The 14,326-nt window shown below is 42.0% G+C and overlaps 3 protein-coding genes across 3 annotated transcripts in view; 2 read left to right on the top strand and 1 right to left on the bottom strand.

Annotated features, from left to right (window-relative positions):
* The window catches only part of Smp_157020 (putative hemicentin), a gene marked incomplete at both ends in the record, with an annotated part of 109,067 nt that extends 102,784 nt beyond the window's left edge, over positions 1 to 6,283 (top strand). The window contains 2 exon segments of the mRNA XM_018799888.1: positions 4,068 to 5,362; positions 5,675 to 6,283. Of these exon segments, the coding sequence (XP_018653756.1) occupies positions 4,068 to 5,362; positions 5,675 to 6,283 (1,904 nt within the window).
* Positions 6,284 to 12,434: 6,151 nt separating this feature from the next.
* Smp_190190 (hypothetical protein) lies at positions 12,435 to 12,635 on the bottom strand (the record flags this gene model as incomplete). Its single annotated transcript, XM_018799887.1, has 1 exon — positions 12,435 to 12,635. The coding sequence occupies one exon, from the start codon at positions 12,633 to 12,635 to the stop codon at positions 12,435 to 12,437; it is 201 nt and encodes a 66-aa protein (XP_018653755.1).
* A 291-nt stretch (positions 12,636 to 12,926) lies between these two features.
* Positions 12,927 to 13,563, top strand: Smp_116800 (hypothetical protein; the record flags this gene model as incomplete). The annotated part of the gene is made up of 1 exon (XM_018799885.1): positions 12,927 to 13,563. Exon 1 carries the CDS (start codon positions 13,006 to 13,008, stop codon positions 13,561 to 13,563), a length of 558 nt encoding a protein of 185 aa, XP_018653754.1. The 5' UTR covers positions 12,927 to 13,005.
* Positions 13,564 to 14,326: the final 763 nt, after the last annotated feature.

Raw genomic sequence — 14,326 nt, 5'->3', positions numbered from 1 at the left:
TAGAACTCCATCAGTTTGCTACGGCATATATGGACGTTCCTAACCAAACCCATATGTTGTTGTTATTTCTTGACCTAGTCGTCGCCAATTGTTGCGTCTGGTCAAGGTTGTGTAGCCAATCGTTATGACTTGATCAAGGTCGTCGCTAATTTGTTATGGCCTTACAAATTAAACAAGGACGTAACTCGCGTGAATTATCCACCAATAGAATACGACTTCGACCTTAACACGGTGACAATCAAGGACGTCCAATCAGTATGAGTAATCTCGCGTCCTTATTGGTCCTTAATCCGCCTAGCCCGTCCACTTGAGTCCAGAACACCAATAGCAGCTTCGGCAATATGAATCTATGCGAATCCGTGCGAACCATTTATTTCAAGCATACTTTGTTGATATACCAGACAGACAGACCACATCACACCATAAAATAGAAAATAATATTTGTACAAAAACCAAGCCAAATGTGGCTGTAAGCGTGGGAGACAATAATCAATAAACTGAGTATAACATAGGAATGGTAAATCATATAATAATAATCAATAGGTCAAATTGAAGCTTATAATAAGATGAATATAGAGATAGATAATCTAGTTACTGAATAGTTATACAATAGGAATATACATAGAATAATAGTCCAATAATAGGTCGTGAGAGTTACTCATACTTATGTCTTCGCTAGTATATAACAGTTGTATGTGAGGATTAATGGGGTTGTCGTCAAATTCCACTGAGTGTTTTAGAGTTGTTCACATTTGTGTTGACAGATTGTATGTATGTGTGTGGGTGACAGGAAGTGAAACCGTTAACTGTAGGGGAATTCTTGGTTTAAGTGATAAAGGAACCGTGGAAGAACATGACCATTAGACTGTGTTTGCCATAAGTACTGTGTCGTTATTCGGTATAACATGATGAGTTATTGTGGTAGGTCCTGTCAACCGGTTATCCAGATTCTTGAAAAGATTTATTTGCACTGATAAGTACACACTTCAGTTCTCCAGTAGCTTCTCAGTCAGCCTGATGTGGTCTCCTATGTCCATATATATATATTTGTATGTATTCTGTCATGTTCCCTCCCTTTATTATCTTGAATAATGATGGTGTTCTAAAGTGTGAGAGAGATTCTTTAAAGCCGTCTATTGTATGTGGTTGGGTGGAACGTACAGCCGTGTTATTGTTGATTCTGTCGGTTTAAGACATTTGTAAAACTACTGTTTAGAAACTTCAGTAAATTCCTTTTCGTCCAATCCAATAATGTTTCTGTTAACATGTCGATATGTAGAACGGAACATGGTGTAATTCGTGAAAATAACTAGTGTCTAGTCGATGTGGAGTGTCCAATCCACTAGAACTACATCTAAGCCATTTTCAAAAGTGTTATTAGCAGATATCGATTACTTCTCAGTGGTTTTGGTGGTTTTCTACTCACGTTGTTAGAAGGCATTTGGCCCTCAATTTTTTTAAGATGGTGATTACAGCAATGAATGAGGGAATATCGGTGGACAGAAATTAGGGTGCACTGACGTTGTTAGTGTGATTGGTTGAATGTTCAGAGTGAATGTGTGTGTGTGTGTGTACGAGTAGAGATTAGTGAGTTTGCTATTCACAATACACAAACACATTTGTCGAGCAATCAGTCAAGTAGTCGTTGGACAAACTCTACATAATATACCCATTATTATAACTTGATGATTATGTTGAAATGTGTTCTCGCATAAATCTGTCAGTGACTTTTCCATATTGTAATGTAATAAAAACGAGGTGAATAAATATCAATTTGTTTTGTTCTTTGAAATCAGTTCCTGAAACGACAGAAGTTGTGCCAACAGTAACTGAGAAGGTTCTCACCTTCTTACAACCAGTAACACCGAATATCCACACTGTACAAGACCATAAGGATCTTGAGTGAGTTATCGTTTTGCGTTTATTTTTTTCTCATGTAATATTGATGATGACGTGATATCGATTAATATGTGGTGTAATGTAATCGTGGCTTGAAACACCGGTTATCACTTGTGTGTTTGACCAATTAGTGTGAATTGTAAGGAGAATAGTCATCATTGGGACAATGTTTATGCAGCCAATGAAAATTGTCATTTGAATTGACTGGAATGTGAAAGTACTTGGTTGAAACCACCAATGAAAGATTGGATGATAATGTGACCAACCGAACCGAACCGAACCGAACCGAACTGACCTGACCTGAACAATACTGACATATGCAACAACTAACCAAACGAGTTGTTGTCGTTGATGTGAGATATGTAAATGATAAATATGATAAGTGTGGAATTAAATTTGAGTGAGAATTTCCTTGGTTGAGTGGTAAGTTGTGGCAACCAACTCACACAAGTAATTGATTGGAAGTGGATAGTTTAGTTGAGGCACTTTATTAGCAAAGATGAACAATTTAGAAATAAGTTGGATGGGATGAGTAGGATCAGTGACCAGAGTGTGTTTCGTTCGTGAATGGGGTCCATGCGACAAGTGGATATGCATCGATGTTGATATTTCCGATGCGCATAAAACCTAGTATTTATCATTCAACTATGTGAATTCCAACTTCATAGATATCTATTGAGCTATACATGTTGTGCAGGACGTGTATGATGTTGAGTTCGATCTCAACTGAATGTGGATAACTAGTGAATGACGAATGCATTGACCATTAGGTGCTCAGTCTCATATTACACTGTTATCAATCGAAATGTCGAAAAGATGATGCATTGAAACATGAATGACTATTCGATTATTATATTTATTTGTAGACTGGAATGTCAAATTCAAGCAGATTTAAAGCCTATTGAAGTTGTGTGGGAAGTTGATGGCAAGGAATTAACTCAATCTGATCGTAATGAAATGATCTATTTTGAAGATAGTGGAATAGCTCGTCTAATAGTACATCAAGTGATCCCATCGGATTCCGGTGAATACACTTGCAGAGTTCAAGGTGAGGTGGTTGAAGCTGAGACCAAACAACAAATGACTAAAACAATTTCATCTGGCTCAATTGTTACAATTGAAGGTGAGTGAAATGAACTAAGATGTGGTGATAAGTAGCTAAGAAGAAGTAACTTAACATTGATTTCTAGTTTCTACCATTTTTGTCGATTATTAGGACTTGTGAGAAACTGTGTTTCAGTGAGAAAGAGCACGAGAATGACTCACTTGAACTCTCACAATTTGTGTTATGAGATGGATTTTACTGAGTATATTGATTGACTACGTTATGTGGTGGTGATCAGTGATAATGATGAGTATACTGGATTGCTCACCTTAAATCATCACAATAGCCACTTACTTATCATCTCTTCCTTTTACCTGATTCCTGACGTCATGGTTGTTTATCTTTCTTTTAATTGGTTGAAAAATTGTGCGTATTACCGTGTGTTAACTAATTGTTGAGTGGGATGCAATTGAGCATCCAGAAATGTTCCGGCATGTTTAGAGTTGACTGAGTCAAACATTTGAAAGATTTCACAGTCGAAATTGTGTGTACAGTAATGTACACGAACGAATTGATGTTGTTTAAGATAAGTGGTGACTTTTGATAGATATGTGATTTGCATTGATATAGCGATGCTGAATTGTTATGGGTTGTTGATTTTTATTTCTGTGTATTGATGATTTCCTGTTTTGTTATGTTATTTCTCGTTAGTTTTGCAGAATTTCTTAATTATGAATTGATTGGCACTTGAATTTTCCGTACCTTTAACATGGAATGTTGTTTTAGTTTTTCTACGGATCCGATTATATTACCTTGCGATCGTGGTTTTGAGATTTGTGGTTTCTCGTATTGTAGACTTCCCCTCTTATACCTTTATATCAAGAGCATATTGGCATTTTATTTGGAAAATGGATCTTGTTTGTGAAATCTGTTTTTTTTAAATAAATAATTCACTGACGAAGTTTATTTTCCTTTTGGCAAAACTTACGTATTATTGTCAGATCATTTGATTATGTAATCGTTATATTGTAAAATGCTTTTTATTTCATTAATTCTTTAAGACGTTACTGAATAATTTTCTCTTTTTTTATTATTTTCATGAACATCACCATCGAATCAGCAGCTGTTGAAAAAGAAGACAACCTTGCTTCTCCAATTTTCGTTCAGGAATTAACACCATTAAATATTTCTGAAGGTGATGAAATTTATTTAACAGCTACTGTTAAAGGAAATCCGCAACCTGTAGAAGTGATTTGGAAACATAATGGAAATATACTTCAGCCAGATGTGACTGATGCTGTAATATTCTATACTCCTGAAACAGGTGTTTGTGAATTAACAATATCTGAAGCATTTCCTGAAGATTCAGGAATTTATTCTGTTGAAGTTCAGAATACTCTTGGTATGGCTGTTAGTCAAACTGAAGTAGTTGTATTGGTAGAGGTAAGGAAAGAACAAATTGTTTTAAAGTCAGAAGATCAGAAAGCATCAATTGTTGAAGATATTTTGACTGTTGTTACTGATATTTCAGATGATAAAGCAGTTGTATCTACGGTCGAAAGTGTAGAGCTACTTAAACAAGAAGTAATTGTTAATATAGTGCAAACTGAAAAAACAGAAATGTTTTCACCGATTGAAACTCTTCAAGAAATACCGCAAGCGGCGATTTATGAACATATCATAGAGGAGACTGAATACGAAATAAGTTTGGAAGAACCGCTAGAGATTAGTGATGATGAGTTATTACTCGATGAAGGAGTTACACCGACTCATGTAGTTGTATTAGATGTTCTTATACCCCATGATTCCGTAAGCATTGATGAAACAAGTATAAGCGTAGAGGAAGCTGGCAGGGCTCTGTCCATTCCAAGTGTAACTGAAATTTCCTTACATGACGTTTCTTTAGCCGCAGTTTCAGATGTAAATGTAACAGAATTAAAACCTATAGACGCCAATGTATTAACACAGGAAGAAAAACAAAAATTGCCTGAAAAAGAATATCAAATTCAATCAAATGATATTACGGGTGAAGAAACATCTGACAAACAAATGAAAAATGAAATTCAAGCCGAACAAACTGAAATGACAGAGGTAAGCACAAAAAATGAACTCGAAAAAAACAAAACCACTAAAATAGAAGAAGAATGCCAAGCCATGAAGAAATTTGAAACAGATGAAAAACAAACTGAGAAGGTGACATATAAAAAGATCACACTAAAAGAGACCTTAGTGGAAAAAGAGAAAGTCCCGGTCTCAATTGTGAGCAAAGGAGTGGTAGAGGTAACGGACGTGAAGAGCACAGTTGGAGTGGCAGAGGAATCTGGTAGTGTGGCGGAACAGGAGACTTTGGTCGTGGAGCAGGTGGCGGAGTCCAAGGAGACTGTGACTGTTAAGATGGAGGAGCGGATTGTACAGGAGGTGGAGAGGGAGTCCGTCCCAGAGACCATGGAGTGGGTTTCAGAGGGTGTTGGTGAGTTGGAGGAATCCGACCGTCAGGATAGTGCCCGTGTTGTGGAGCAGCCGAGTGAAGTAAGTGTGGCCGTTTCTGAAAAGCCCACGGAACTGGAGGCACGTGAGGAGGTCTCTGTGAAGGAGGCCGTGGTCGACAAGACCCCAGTGGAATCGGAGACAGTCCCGGTCTCAATTGTGAGCAAAGGAGTGGTAGAGGTAACGGACGTGAAGAGCACAGTTGGAGTGGCAGAGGAATCTGGTAGTGTGGCGGAACAGGAGACTTTGGTTGTGGAGCAGGTGGCGGAGTCCAAGGAGACTGTGACTGTTAAGATGGAGGAGCGGATTGTACAGGAGGTGGAGAAGGAGTCCGTCCCAGAGACCATGGAGTGGGTTTCAGAGGGTGTTGGTGAGTTGGAGGAATCCGACCGTCAGGATAGTGCTCATGTTGTGGAGCAGCCGAGTGAAGTAGATGTCGCAGTTTCTGAAACGCAAGTGGAGGTGGAGACTGTTGAGTTGGTGTCAGTGAAGGAGGCTAAGGTGGACGAGGCCCCAGTGGAATCGATGACAGTCTCGGTCTCAGGTGTGACGGAGGAGAAGAGCGTGGTCTCAGTGACAGAAGACTTTGCCATGGAGGTAGAGCAGGTGACTTTGACCATGGATGAGGTTCCGTCTCGTATGGAATCCCTGACGTCCTCAGCTGAAGAACGTGTTGTCAGTGAGGCTGTTCCACTGGAGGAGACGGTTTATGATGTGTATGAAACGGAGCAGGTTGAAGCTGTAACACGCCCCACCACTGACGCTGTCGCTTCTGGTGTTGTCTCCTCGACTACTCCTTCTCTGTCTGACGTTGTCAGTGTTGAAGAAGTTCCTTCCGAGGCGAGTTACTGATATGTGCATACACATAATGCACAGCCTTAGGCTTAGTGGCATGGCAAGTTCTTCTGCTTCAGTCGGTTTTGAAATAACTGGTGAATTTTTCGAGGTTTTATCATGGAAACTGTCAGATGTTGCGCCTCTTATTGCATGCATGTCCCGTTAGTTGAAAAGTTGTCTAGTACTCTCCTTGAGTCTCATCTCTTAACAAACATCATGCATTTGCATTGTTGTATTAGTGTTTGGATAAATGTGAATCTGAGACTGTTTGTTTCATCTGTGAATTTTTGTGAGGCGACATTTCACTTGTCATGGATTGTTCACCTGGTAACTTGTGACCCATTCATTTGATCTTTGTGTTTGTGAGAGAGTGTATTTGTTTCCTACTCCAAATGACTGACGTATGTTGAATGTTGTGTTTGAAATGTGTGCGTTTGTGTGTGTGAGTGTGTTTTGTGGTATTTGTTGTTGTTGATGATGGTGTTGTGAGTGGGAATGGATTTATTGTTAGTAGAATATGTGTAACATTGGCTGGATTGTTCGCTCTGACATTTGGTTTTCCGGTAAATATTAACTCGCTTCCAGTTGATCGGTATTGTTAGTTGTCATTTACTAAATGTGATATGGTGATTGATTTTCTGATTGTGAAGCCGAGGAGTAGTCTGTTATTGAGTTATGTGTGGTTTCGATATTCAAGTGATGGGAGTATGTGTAGCTGCAAAATCCACCAATAAATGAATGTCGAGATATTCGGTTGTAGATGATGCCTGTTTGTGATGAATAGTTGTGATGTGCATGAGTGATAAAGATGTTGATCCACTAGAATCGTTCCATGTCTGATATTGGTATGTCGTCTTTGTGTTGTGGTGTGTAGATACAGGATTTTTGATAATGAGGAACGGAAGTGTTTAGCGTAGGTGGGTTGTCTGTGGAAGACAATATAATAATTGACTCGGATGTGATTTTGTTGATGTTGTTCTGTGTGTGAAGAATGACGATTGGCTAAACAAAGGGTATAGATGAGGACACTTTGTCGTGTGTGGAATTGCCTGAAAGCATGACAGGTTTGATTGTGTTTCGGTGTTGCAGAGTTGGATGCTGAACCTATTCTCTCATTATGTTGCCTTTAGTATGTGACACTGACAATTGGAAGTGTTTGAATCGGGTGAAAAGTTTGTGTGTGATAGTACTGCGTTGACGTCGGTTATAAGCGACATCTGTTAAGCTGACTGAATCATGGACGATAAGTGTTGCTCTGAGTTTCTTGTCAGATGAATATGTGAGCGGTGATTAGTGAAGTTTATTAGACAGTGCCTAGTATTTAAAAGACTTGTGTGTAGTACTTTCGCATCCTGTTGTCTCTGATAAGATGTCAATTTGATCCCACCGCTTGATTTTGTTTCCCCGAATGCTGATACTTGAAACAAACACGTCATATTCATAATGTCGTTCTTTTGTATACCAGCAGGTAACGGAAGTCGGAGACACAGTGACCGAGAAGACCGCCGAGGTCATTGTTCAAGAAGGGAAGGAGTCTGTGTCACAGACCATGGAGTGGGTTTCAGAGGGTGTTGGTGAATTGGAGGAATCCGACCGTCAGGATAGTGCCCGTGTTGTGGAGCAGCCGAGTGAAGTAAGTGTGGCCGTTTCTGAAAAGCCCACGGAACTGGAGGCACGTGAGGAGGTCTCTGTGAAGGAGGCCGTGGTCGACAAGACCCCAGTGGAATCGGAGACAGTCCCGGTCTCAATTGTGAGCAAAGGAGTGGTAGAGGTAACGGACGTGAAGAGCACAGTTGGAGTGGCAGAGGAATCTGGTAGTGTGGCGGAACAGGAGACTTTGGTTGTGGAGCAGGTGGCGGAGTCCAAGGAGACTGTGACTGTTAAGATGGAGGAGCGGATTGTACAGGAGGTGGAGAAGGAGTCCGTCCCAGAGACCATGGAGTGGGTTTCAGAGGGTGTTGGTGAGTTGGAGGAATCCGACCGTCAGGATAGTGCTCATGTTGTGGAGCAGCCGAGTGAAGTAGATGTCGCAGTTTCTGAAACGCAAGTGGAGGTGGAGACTGTTGAGTTGGTGTCAGTGAAGGAGGCTAAGGTGGACGAGGCCCCAGTGGAATCGATGACAGTCTCGGTCTCAGGTGTGACGGAGGAGAAGAGCGTGGTCTCAGTGACAGAAGACTTTGCCATGGAGGTAGAGCAGGTGACTTTGACCATGGATGAGGTTCCGTCTCATATGGAATCCCTGACGTCCTCAGCTGAAGAACGTGTTGTCAGTGAGGCTGTTCCACTGGAGGAGACGGTTTATGATGTGTATGAAACGGAGCAGGTTGAAGCTGTAACACGCCCCACCACTGACGCTGTCGCTTCTGGTGTTGTCTCCTCGACTACTCCTTCTCTGTCTGACGTTGTCAGTGTTGAAGAAGTTCCTTCCGAGGCGAGTTACTGATATGTGCATACACATAATGCACAGCCTTAGGCTTAGTGGCATGGCAAGTTCTTCTGCTTCAGTCGGTTTTGAAATAACTGGTGAATTTTTCGAGGTTTTATCATGGAAACTGTCAGATGTTGCGCCTCTTATTGCATGCATGTCCCGTTAGTTGAAAAGTTGTCTAGTACTCTCCTTGAGTCTCATCTCTTAACAAACATCATGCATTTGCATTGTCGTATTAGTGTTTGGATAAATGTGAATCTGAGACTGTTTGTTTCATCTGTGAATTTTTGTGAGGCGACATTTCACTTGTCATGGATTGTTCACCTGGTAACTTGTGACCCATTCATTTGATCTTTGTGTTTGTGAGAGAGTGTATTTGTTTCCTACTCCAAATGACTGACGTATGTTGAATGTTGTGTTTGAAATGTGTGCGTTTGTGTGTGTGAGTGTGTTTTGTGGTATTTGTTGTTGTTGATGATGGTGTTGTGAGTGGGAATGGATTTATTGTTAGTAGAATATGTGTAACATTGGCTGGATTGTTCGCTCTGACATTTGGTTTTCCGGTAAATATTAACTCGCTTCCAGTTGATCGGTATTGTTAGTTGTCATTTACTAAATGTGATATGGTGATTGATTTTCTGATTGTGAAGCCGAGGAGTAGTCTGTTATTGAGTTATGTGTGGTTTCGATATTCAAGTGATGGGAGTATGTGTAGCTGCAAAATCCACCAATAAATGAATGTCGAGATATTCGGTTGTAGATGATGCCTGTTTGTGATGAATAGTTGTGATGTGCATGAGTGATAAAGATGTTGATCCACTAGAATCGTTCCATGTCTGATATTGGTATGTCGTCTTTGTGTTGTGGTGTGTAGATACAGGATTTTTGATAATGAGGAACGGAAGTGTTTAGCGTAGGTGGGTTGTCTGTGGAAGACAATATAATAATTGACTCGGATGTGATTTTGTTGATGTTGTTCTGTGTGTGAAGAATGACGATTGGCTAAACAAAGGGTATAGATGAGGACACTGTCGTGTGTGGAATTGCCTGAAAGCATGACAGGTTTGATTGTGTTTCGGTGTTGCAGAGTTGGATGCTGAACCTATTCTCTCATTATGTTGCCTTTAGTATGTGACACTGACAATTGGAAGTGTTTGAATCGGGTGAAAAGTTTGTGTGTGATAGTACTGCGTTGACGTCGGTTATAAGCGACATCTGTTAAGCTGACTGAATCATGGACGATAAGTGTTGCTCTGAGTTTCTTGTCAGATGAATATGTGAGCGGTGATTAGTGAAGTTTATTAGACAGTGCCTAGTATTTAAAAGACTTGTGTGTAGTACTTTCGCATCCTGTTGTCTCTGATAAGATGTCAATTTGATCCCACCGCTTGATTTTGTTTCCCCGAATGCTGATACTTGAAACAAACACGTCATATTCATAATGTCGTTCTTTTGTATACCAGCAGGTAACGGAAGTCGGAGACACAGTGACCGAGAAGACCGCCGAGGTCATTGTTCAAGAAGGGAAGGAGTCTGTGTCACAGACCATGGAGTGGGTTTCAGAGGGTGTTGGTGAGTTGGAGGAATCCGACCGTCAGGATAGTGCCCGTGTTGTGGAGCAGCCGAGTGAAGTAAGTGTGGCCGTTTCTGAAAAGCCCACGGAACTGGAGGCACGTGAGGAGGTCTCTGTGAAGGAGGCCGTGGTCGACAAGACCCCAGTGGAATCGGAGACAGTCCCGGTCTCAATTGTGAGCAAAGGAGTGGTAGAGGTAACGGACGTGAAGAGCACAGTTGGAGTGGCAGAGGAATCTGGTAGTGTGGCGGAACAGGAGACTTTGGTTGTGGAGCAGGTGGCGGAGTCCAAGGAGACTGTGACTGTTAAGATGGAGGAGCGGATTGTACAGGAGGTGGAGAAGGAGTCCGTCCCAGAGACCATGGAGTGGGTTTCAGAGGGTGTTGGTGAGTTGGAGGAATCCGACCGTCAGGATAGTGCTCATGTTGTGGAGCAGCCGAGTGAAGTAGATGTCGCAGTTTCTGAAACGCAAGTGGAGGTGGAGACTGTTGAGTTGGTGTCAGTGAAGGAGGCTAAGGTGGACGAGGCCCCAGTGGAATCGATGACAGTCTCGGTCTCAGGTGTGACGGAGGAGAAGAGCGTGGTCTCAGTGACAGAAGACTTTGCCATGGAGGTAGAGCAGGTGACTTTGACCATGGATGAGGTTCCGTCTCGTATGGAATCCCTGACGTCCTCAGCTGAAGAACGTGTTGTCAGTGAGGCTGTTCCACTGGAGGAGACGGTTTATGATGTGTATGAAACGGAGCAGGTTGAAGCTGTAACACGCCCCACCACTGACGCTGTCGCTTCTGGTGTTGTCTCCTCGACTACTCCTTCTCTGTCTGACGTTGTCAGTGTTGAAGAAGTTCCTTCCGAGGCGAGTTACTGATATGTGCATACACATAATGCACAGCCTTAGGCTTAGTGGCATGGCAAGTTCTTCTGCTTCAGTCGGTTTTGAAATAACTGGTGAATTTTTCGAGGTTTTATCATGGAAACTGTCAGATGTTGCGCCTCTTATTGCATGCATGTCCCGTTAGTTGAAAAGTTGTCTAGTACTCTCCTTGAGTCTCATCTCTTAACAAACATCATGCATTTGCATTGTCGTATTAGTGTTTGGATAAATGTGAATCTGAGACTGTTTGTTTCATCTGTGAATTTTTGTGAGGCGACATTTCACTTGTCATGGATTGTTCACCTGGTAACTTGTGACCCATTCATTTGATCTTTGTGTTTGTGAGAGAGTGTATTTGTTTCCTACTCCAAATGACTGACGTATGTTGAATGTTGTGTTTGAAATGTGTGCGTTTGTGTGTGTGAGTGTGTTTTGTGGTATTTGTTGTTGTTGATGATGGTGTTGTGAGTGGGAATGGATTTATTGTTAGTAGAATATGTGTAACATTGGCTGGATTGTTCGCTCTGACATTTGGTTTTCCGGTAAATATTAACTCGCTTCCAGTTGATCGGTATTGTTAGTTGTCATTTACTAAATGTGATATGGTGATTGATTTTCTGATTGTGAAGCCGAGGAGTAGTCTGTTATTGAGTTATGTGTGGTTTCGATATTCAAGTGATGGGAGTATGTGTAGCTGCAAAATCCACCAATAAATGAATGTCGAGATATTCGGTTGTAGATGATGCCTGTTTGTGATGAATAGTTGTGATGTGCATGAGTGATAAAGATGTTGATCCACTAGAATCGTTCCATGTCTGATATTGGTATGTCGTCTTTGTGTTGTGGTGTGTAGATACAGGATTTTTGATAATGAGGAACGGAAGTGTTTAGCGTAGGTGGGTTGTCTGTGGAAGACAATATAATAATTGACTCGGATGTGATTTTGTTGATGTTGTTCTGTGTGTGAAGAATGACGATTGGCTAAACAAAGGGTATAGATGAGGACACTGTCGTGTGTGGAATTGCCTGAAAGCATGACAGGTTTGATTGTGTTTCGGTGTTGCAGAGTTGGATGCTGAACCTATTCTCTCATTATGTTGCCTTTAGTATGTGACACTGACAATTGGAAGTGTTTGAATCGGGTGAAAAGTTTGTGTGTGATAGTACTGCGTTGACGTCGGTTATAAGCGACATCTGTTAAGCTGACTGAATCATGGACGACAAGTGTTGCTCTGAGTTTCTTGTCAGATGAATATGTGAGCGGTGATTAGTGAAGTTTATTAGACAGTGCCTAGTATTTAAAAGACTTGTGTGTAGTACTTTCGCATCCTGTTGTCTCTGATAAGATGTCAATTTGATCCCACCGCTTGATTTTGTTTCCCCGAATGCTGATACTTGAAACAAACACGTCATATTCATAATGTCGTTCTTTTGTATACCAGCAGGTAACGGAAGTCGGAGACACAGTGACCGAGAAGACCGCCGAGGTCATTGTTCAAGAAGGGAAGGAGTCTGTGTCACAGACCATGGAGTGGGTTTCAGAGGGTGTTGGTGAATTGGAGGAATCCGACCGTCAGGATAGTGCCCGTGTTGTGGAGCAGCCGAGTGAAGTAAGTGTGGCCGTTTCTGAAAAGCCCACGGAACTGGAGGCACGTGAGGAGGTCTCTGTGAAGGAGGCCGTGGTCGACAAGACCCCAGTGGAATCGGAGACAGTCCCGGTCTCAATTGTGAGCAAAGGAGTGGTAGAGGTAACGGACGTGAAGAGCACAGTTGGAGTGGCAGAGGAATCTGGTAGTGTGGCGGAACAGGAGACTTTGGTCGTGGAGCAGGTGGCGGAGTCCAAGGAGACTGTGACTGTTAAGATGGAGGAGCGGATTGTACAGGAGGTGGAGAAGGAGTCCGTCCCAGAGACCATGGAGTGGGTTTCAGAGGGTGTTGGTGAGTTGGAGGAATCCGACCGTCAGGATAGTGCTCATGTTGTGGAGCAGCCGAGTGAAGTAGATGTCGCAGTTTCTGAAACGCAAGTGGAGGTGGAGACTGTTGAGTTGGTGTCAGTGAAGGGGGCTAAGGTGGACGAGGCCCCAGTGGAATCGATGACAGTCTCGGTCTCAGGTGTGACGGAGGAGAAGAGCGTGGTCTCAGTGACAGAAGACTTTGCCATGGAGGTAGAGCAGGTGACTTTGACCATGGATGAGGTTCCGTCTCGTATGGAATCCCTGACGTCCTCAGCTGAAGAACGTGTTGTCAGTGAGGCTGTTCCACTGGAGGAGACGGTTTATGATGTGTATGAAACGGAGCAGGTTGAAGCTGTAACACGCCCCACCACTGACGCTGTCGCTTCTGGTGTTGTCTCCTCGACTACTCCTTCTCTGTCTGACGTTGTCAGTGTTGAAGAAGTTCCTTCCGAGGCGAGTTACTGATATGTGCATACACATAATGCACAGCCTTAGGCTTAGTGGCATGGCAAGTTCTTCTGCTTCAGTCGGTTTTGAAATAACTGGTGAATTTTTCGAGGTTTTATCATGGAAACTGTCAGATGTTGCGCCTCTTATTGCATGCATGTCCCGTTAGTTGAAAAGTTGTCTAGTACTCTCCTTGAGTCTCATCTCTTAACAAACATCATGCATTTGCATTGTTGTATTAGTGTTTGGATAAATGTGAATCTGAGACTGTTTGTTTCATCTGTGAATTTTTGTGAGGCGACATTTCACTTGTCATGGATTGTTCACCTGGTAACTTGTGACCCATTCATTTGATCTTTGTGTTTGTGAGAGAGTGTATTTGTTTCCTACTCCAAATGACTGACGTATGTTGAATGTTGTGTTTGAAATGTGTGCGTTTGTGTGTGTGAGTGTGTTTTGTGGTATTTGTTGTTGTTGATGATGGTGTTGTGAGTGGGAATGGATTTATTGTTAGTAGAATATGTGTAACATTGGCTGGATTGTTCGCTCTGACATTTGGTTTTCCGGTAAATATTAACTCGCTTCCAGTTGATCGGTATTGTTAGTTGTCATTTACTAAATGTGATATGGTGATTGATTTTCTGATTGTGAAGCCGAGGAGTAGTCTGTTATTGAGTTATGTGTGGTTTCGATATTCAAGTGATGGGAGTATGTGTAGCTGCAAAATCCACCAATAAATGAATGTCGAGATATTCGGTTGTAGATGATGCCTGTTTGTGAT

The sequence above is a fragment of the Schistosoma mansoni genome, chromosome W (genome assembly GCF_000237925.1).
Source record: "Schistosoma mansoni strain Puerto Rico chromosome W, complete genome".
NCBI classification, from domain to species: domain Eukaryota; kingdom Metazoa; phylum Platyhelminthes; class Trematoda; order Strigeidida; family Schistosomatidae; genus Schistosoma; species Schistosoma mansoni.
This window is presented reverse-complemented; position numbering and strand designations above follow the sequence as displayed.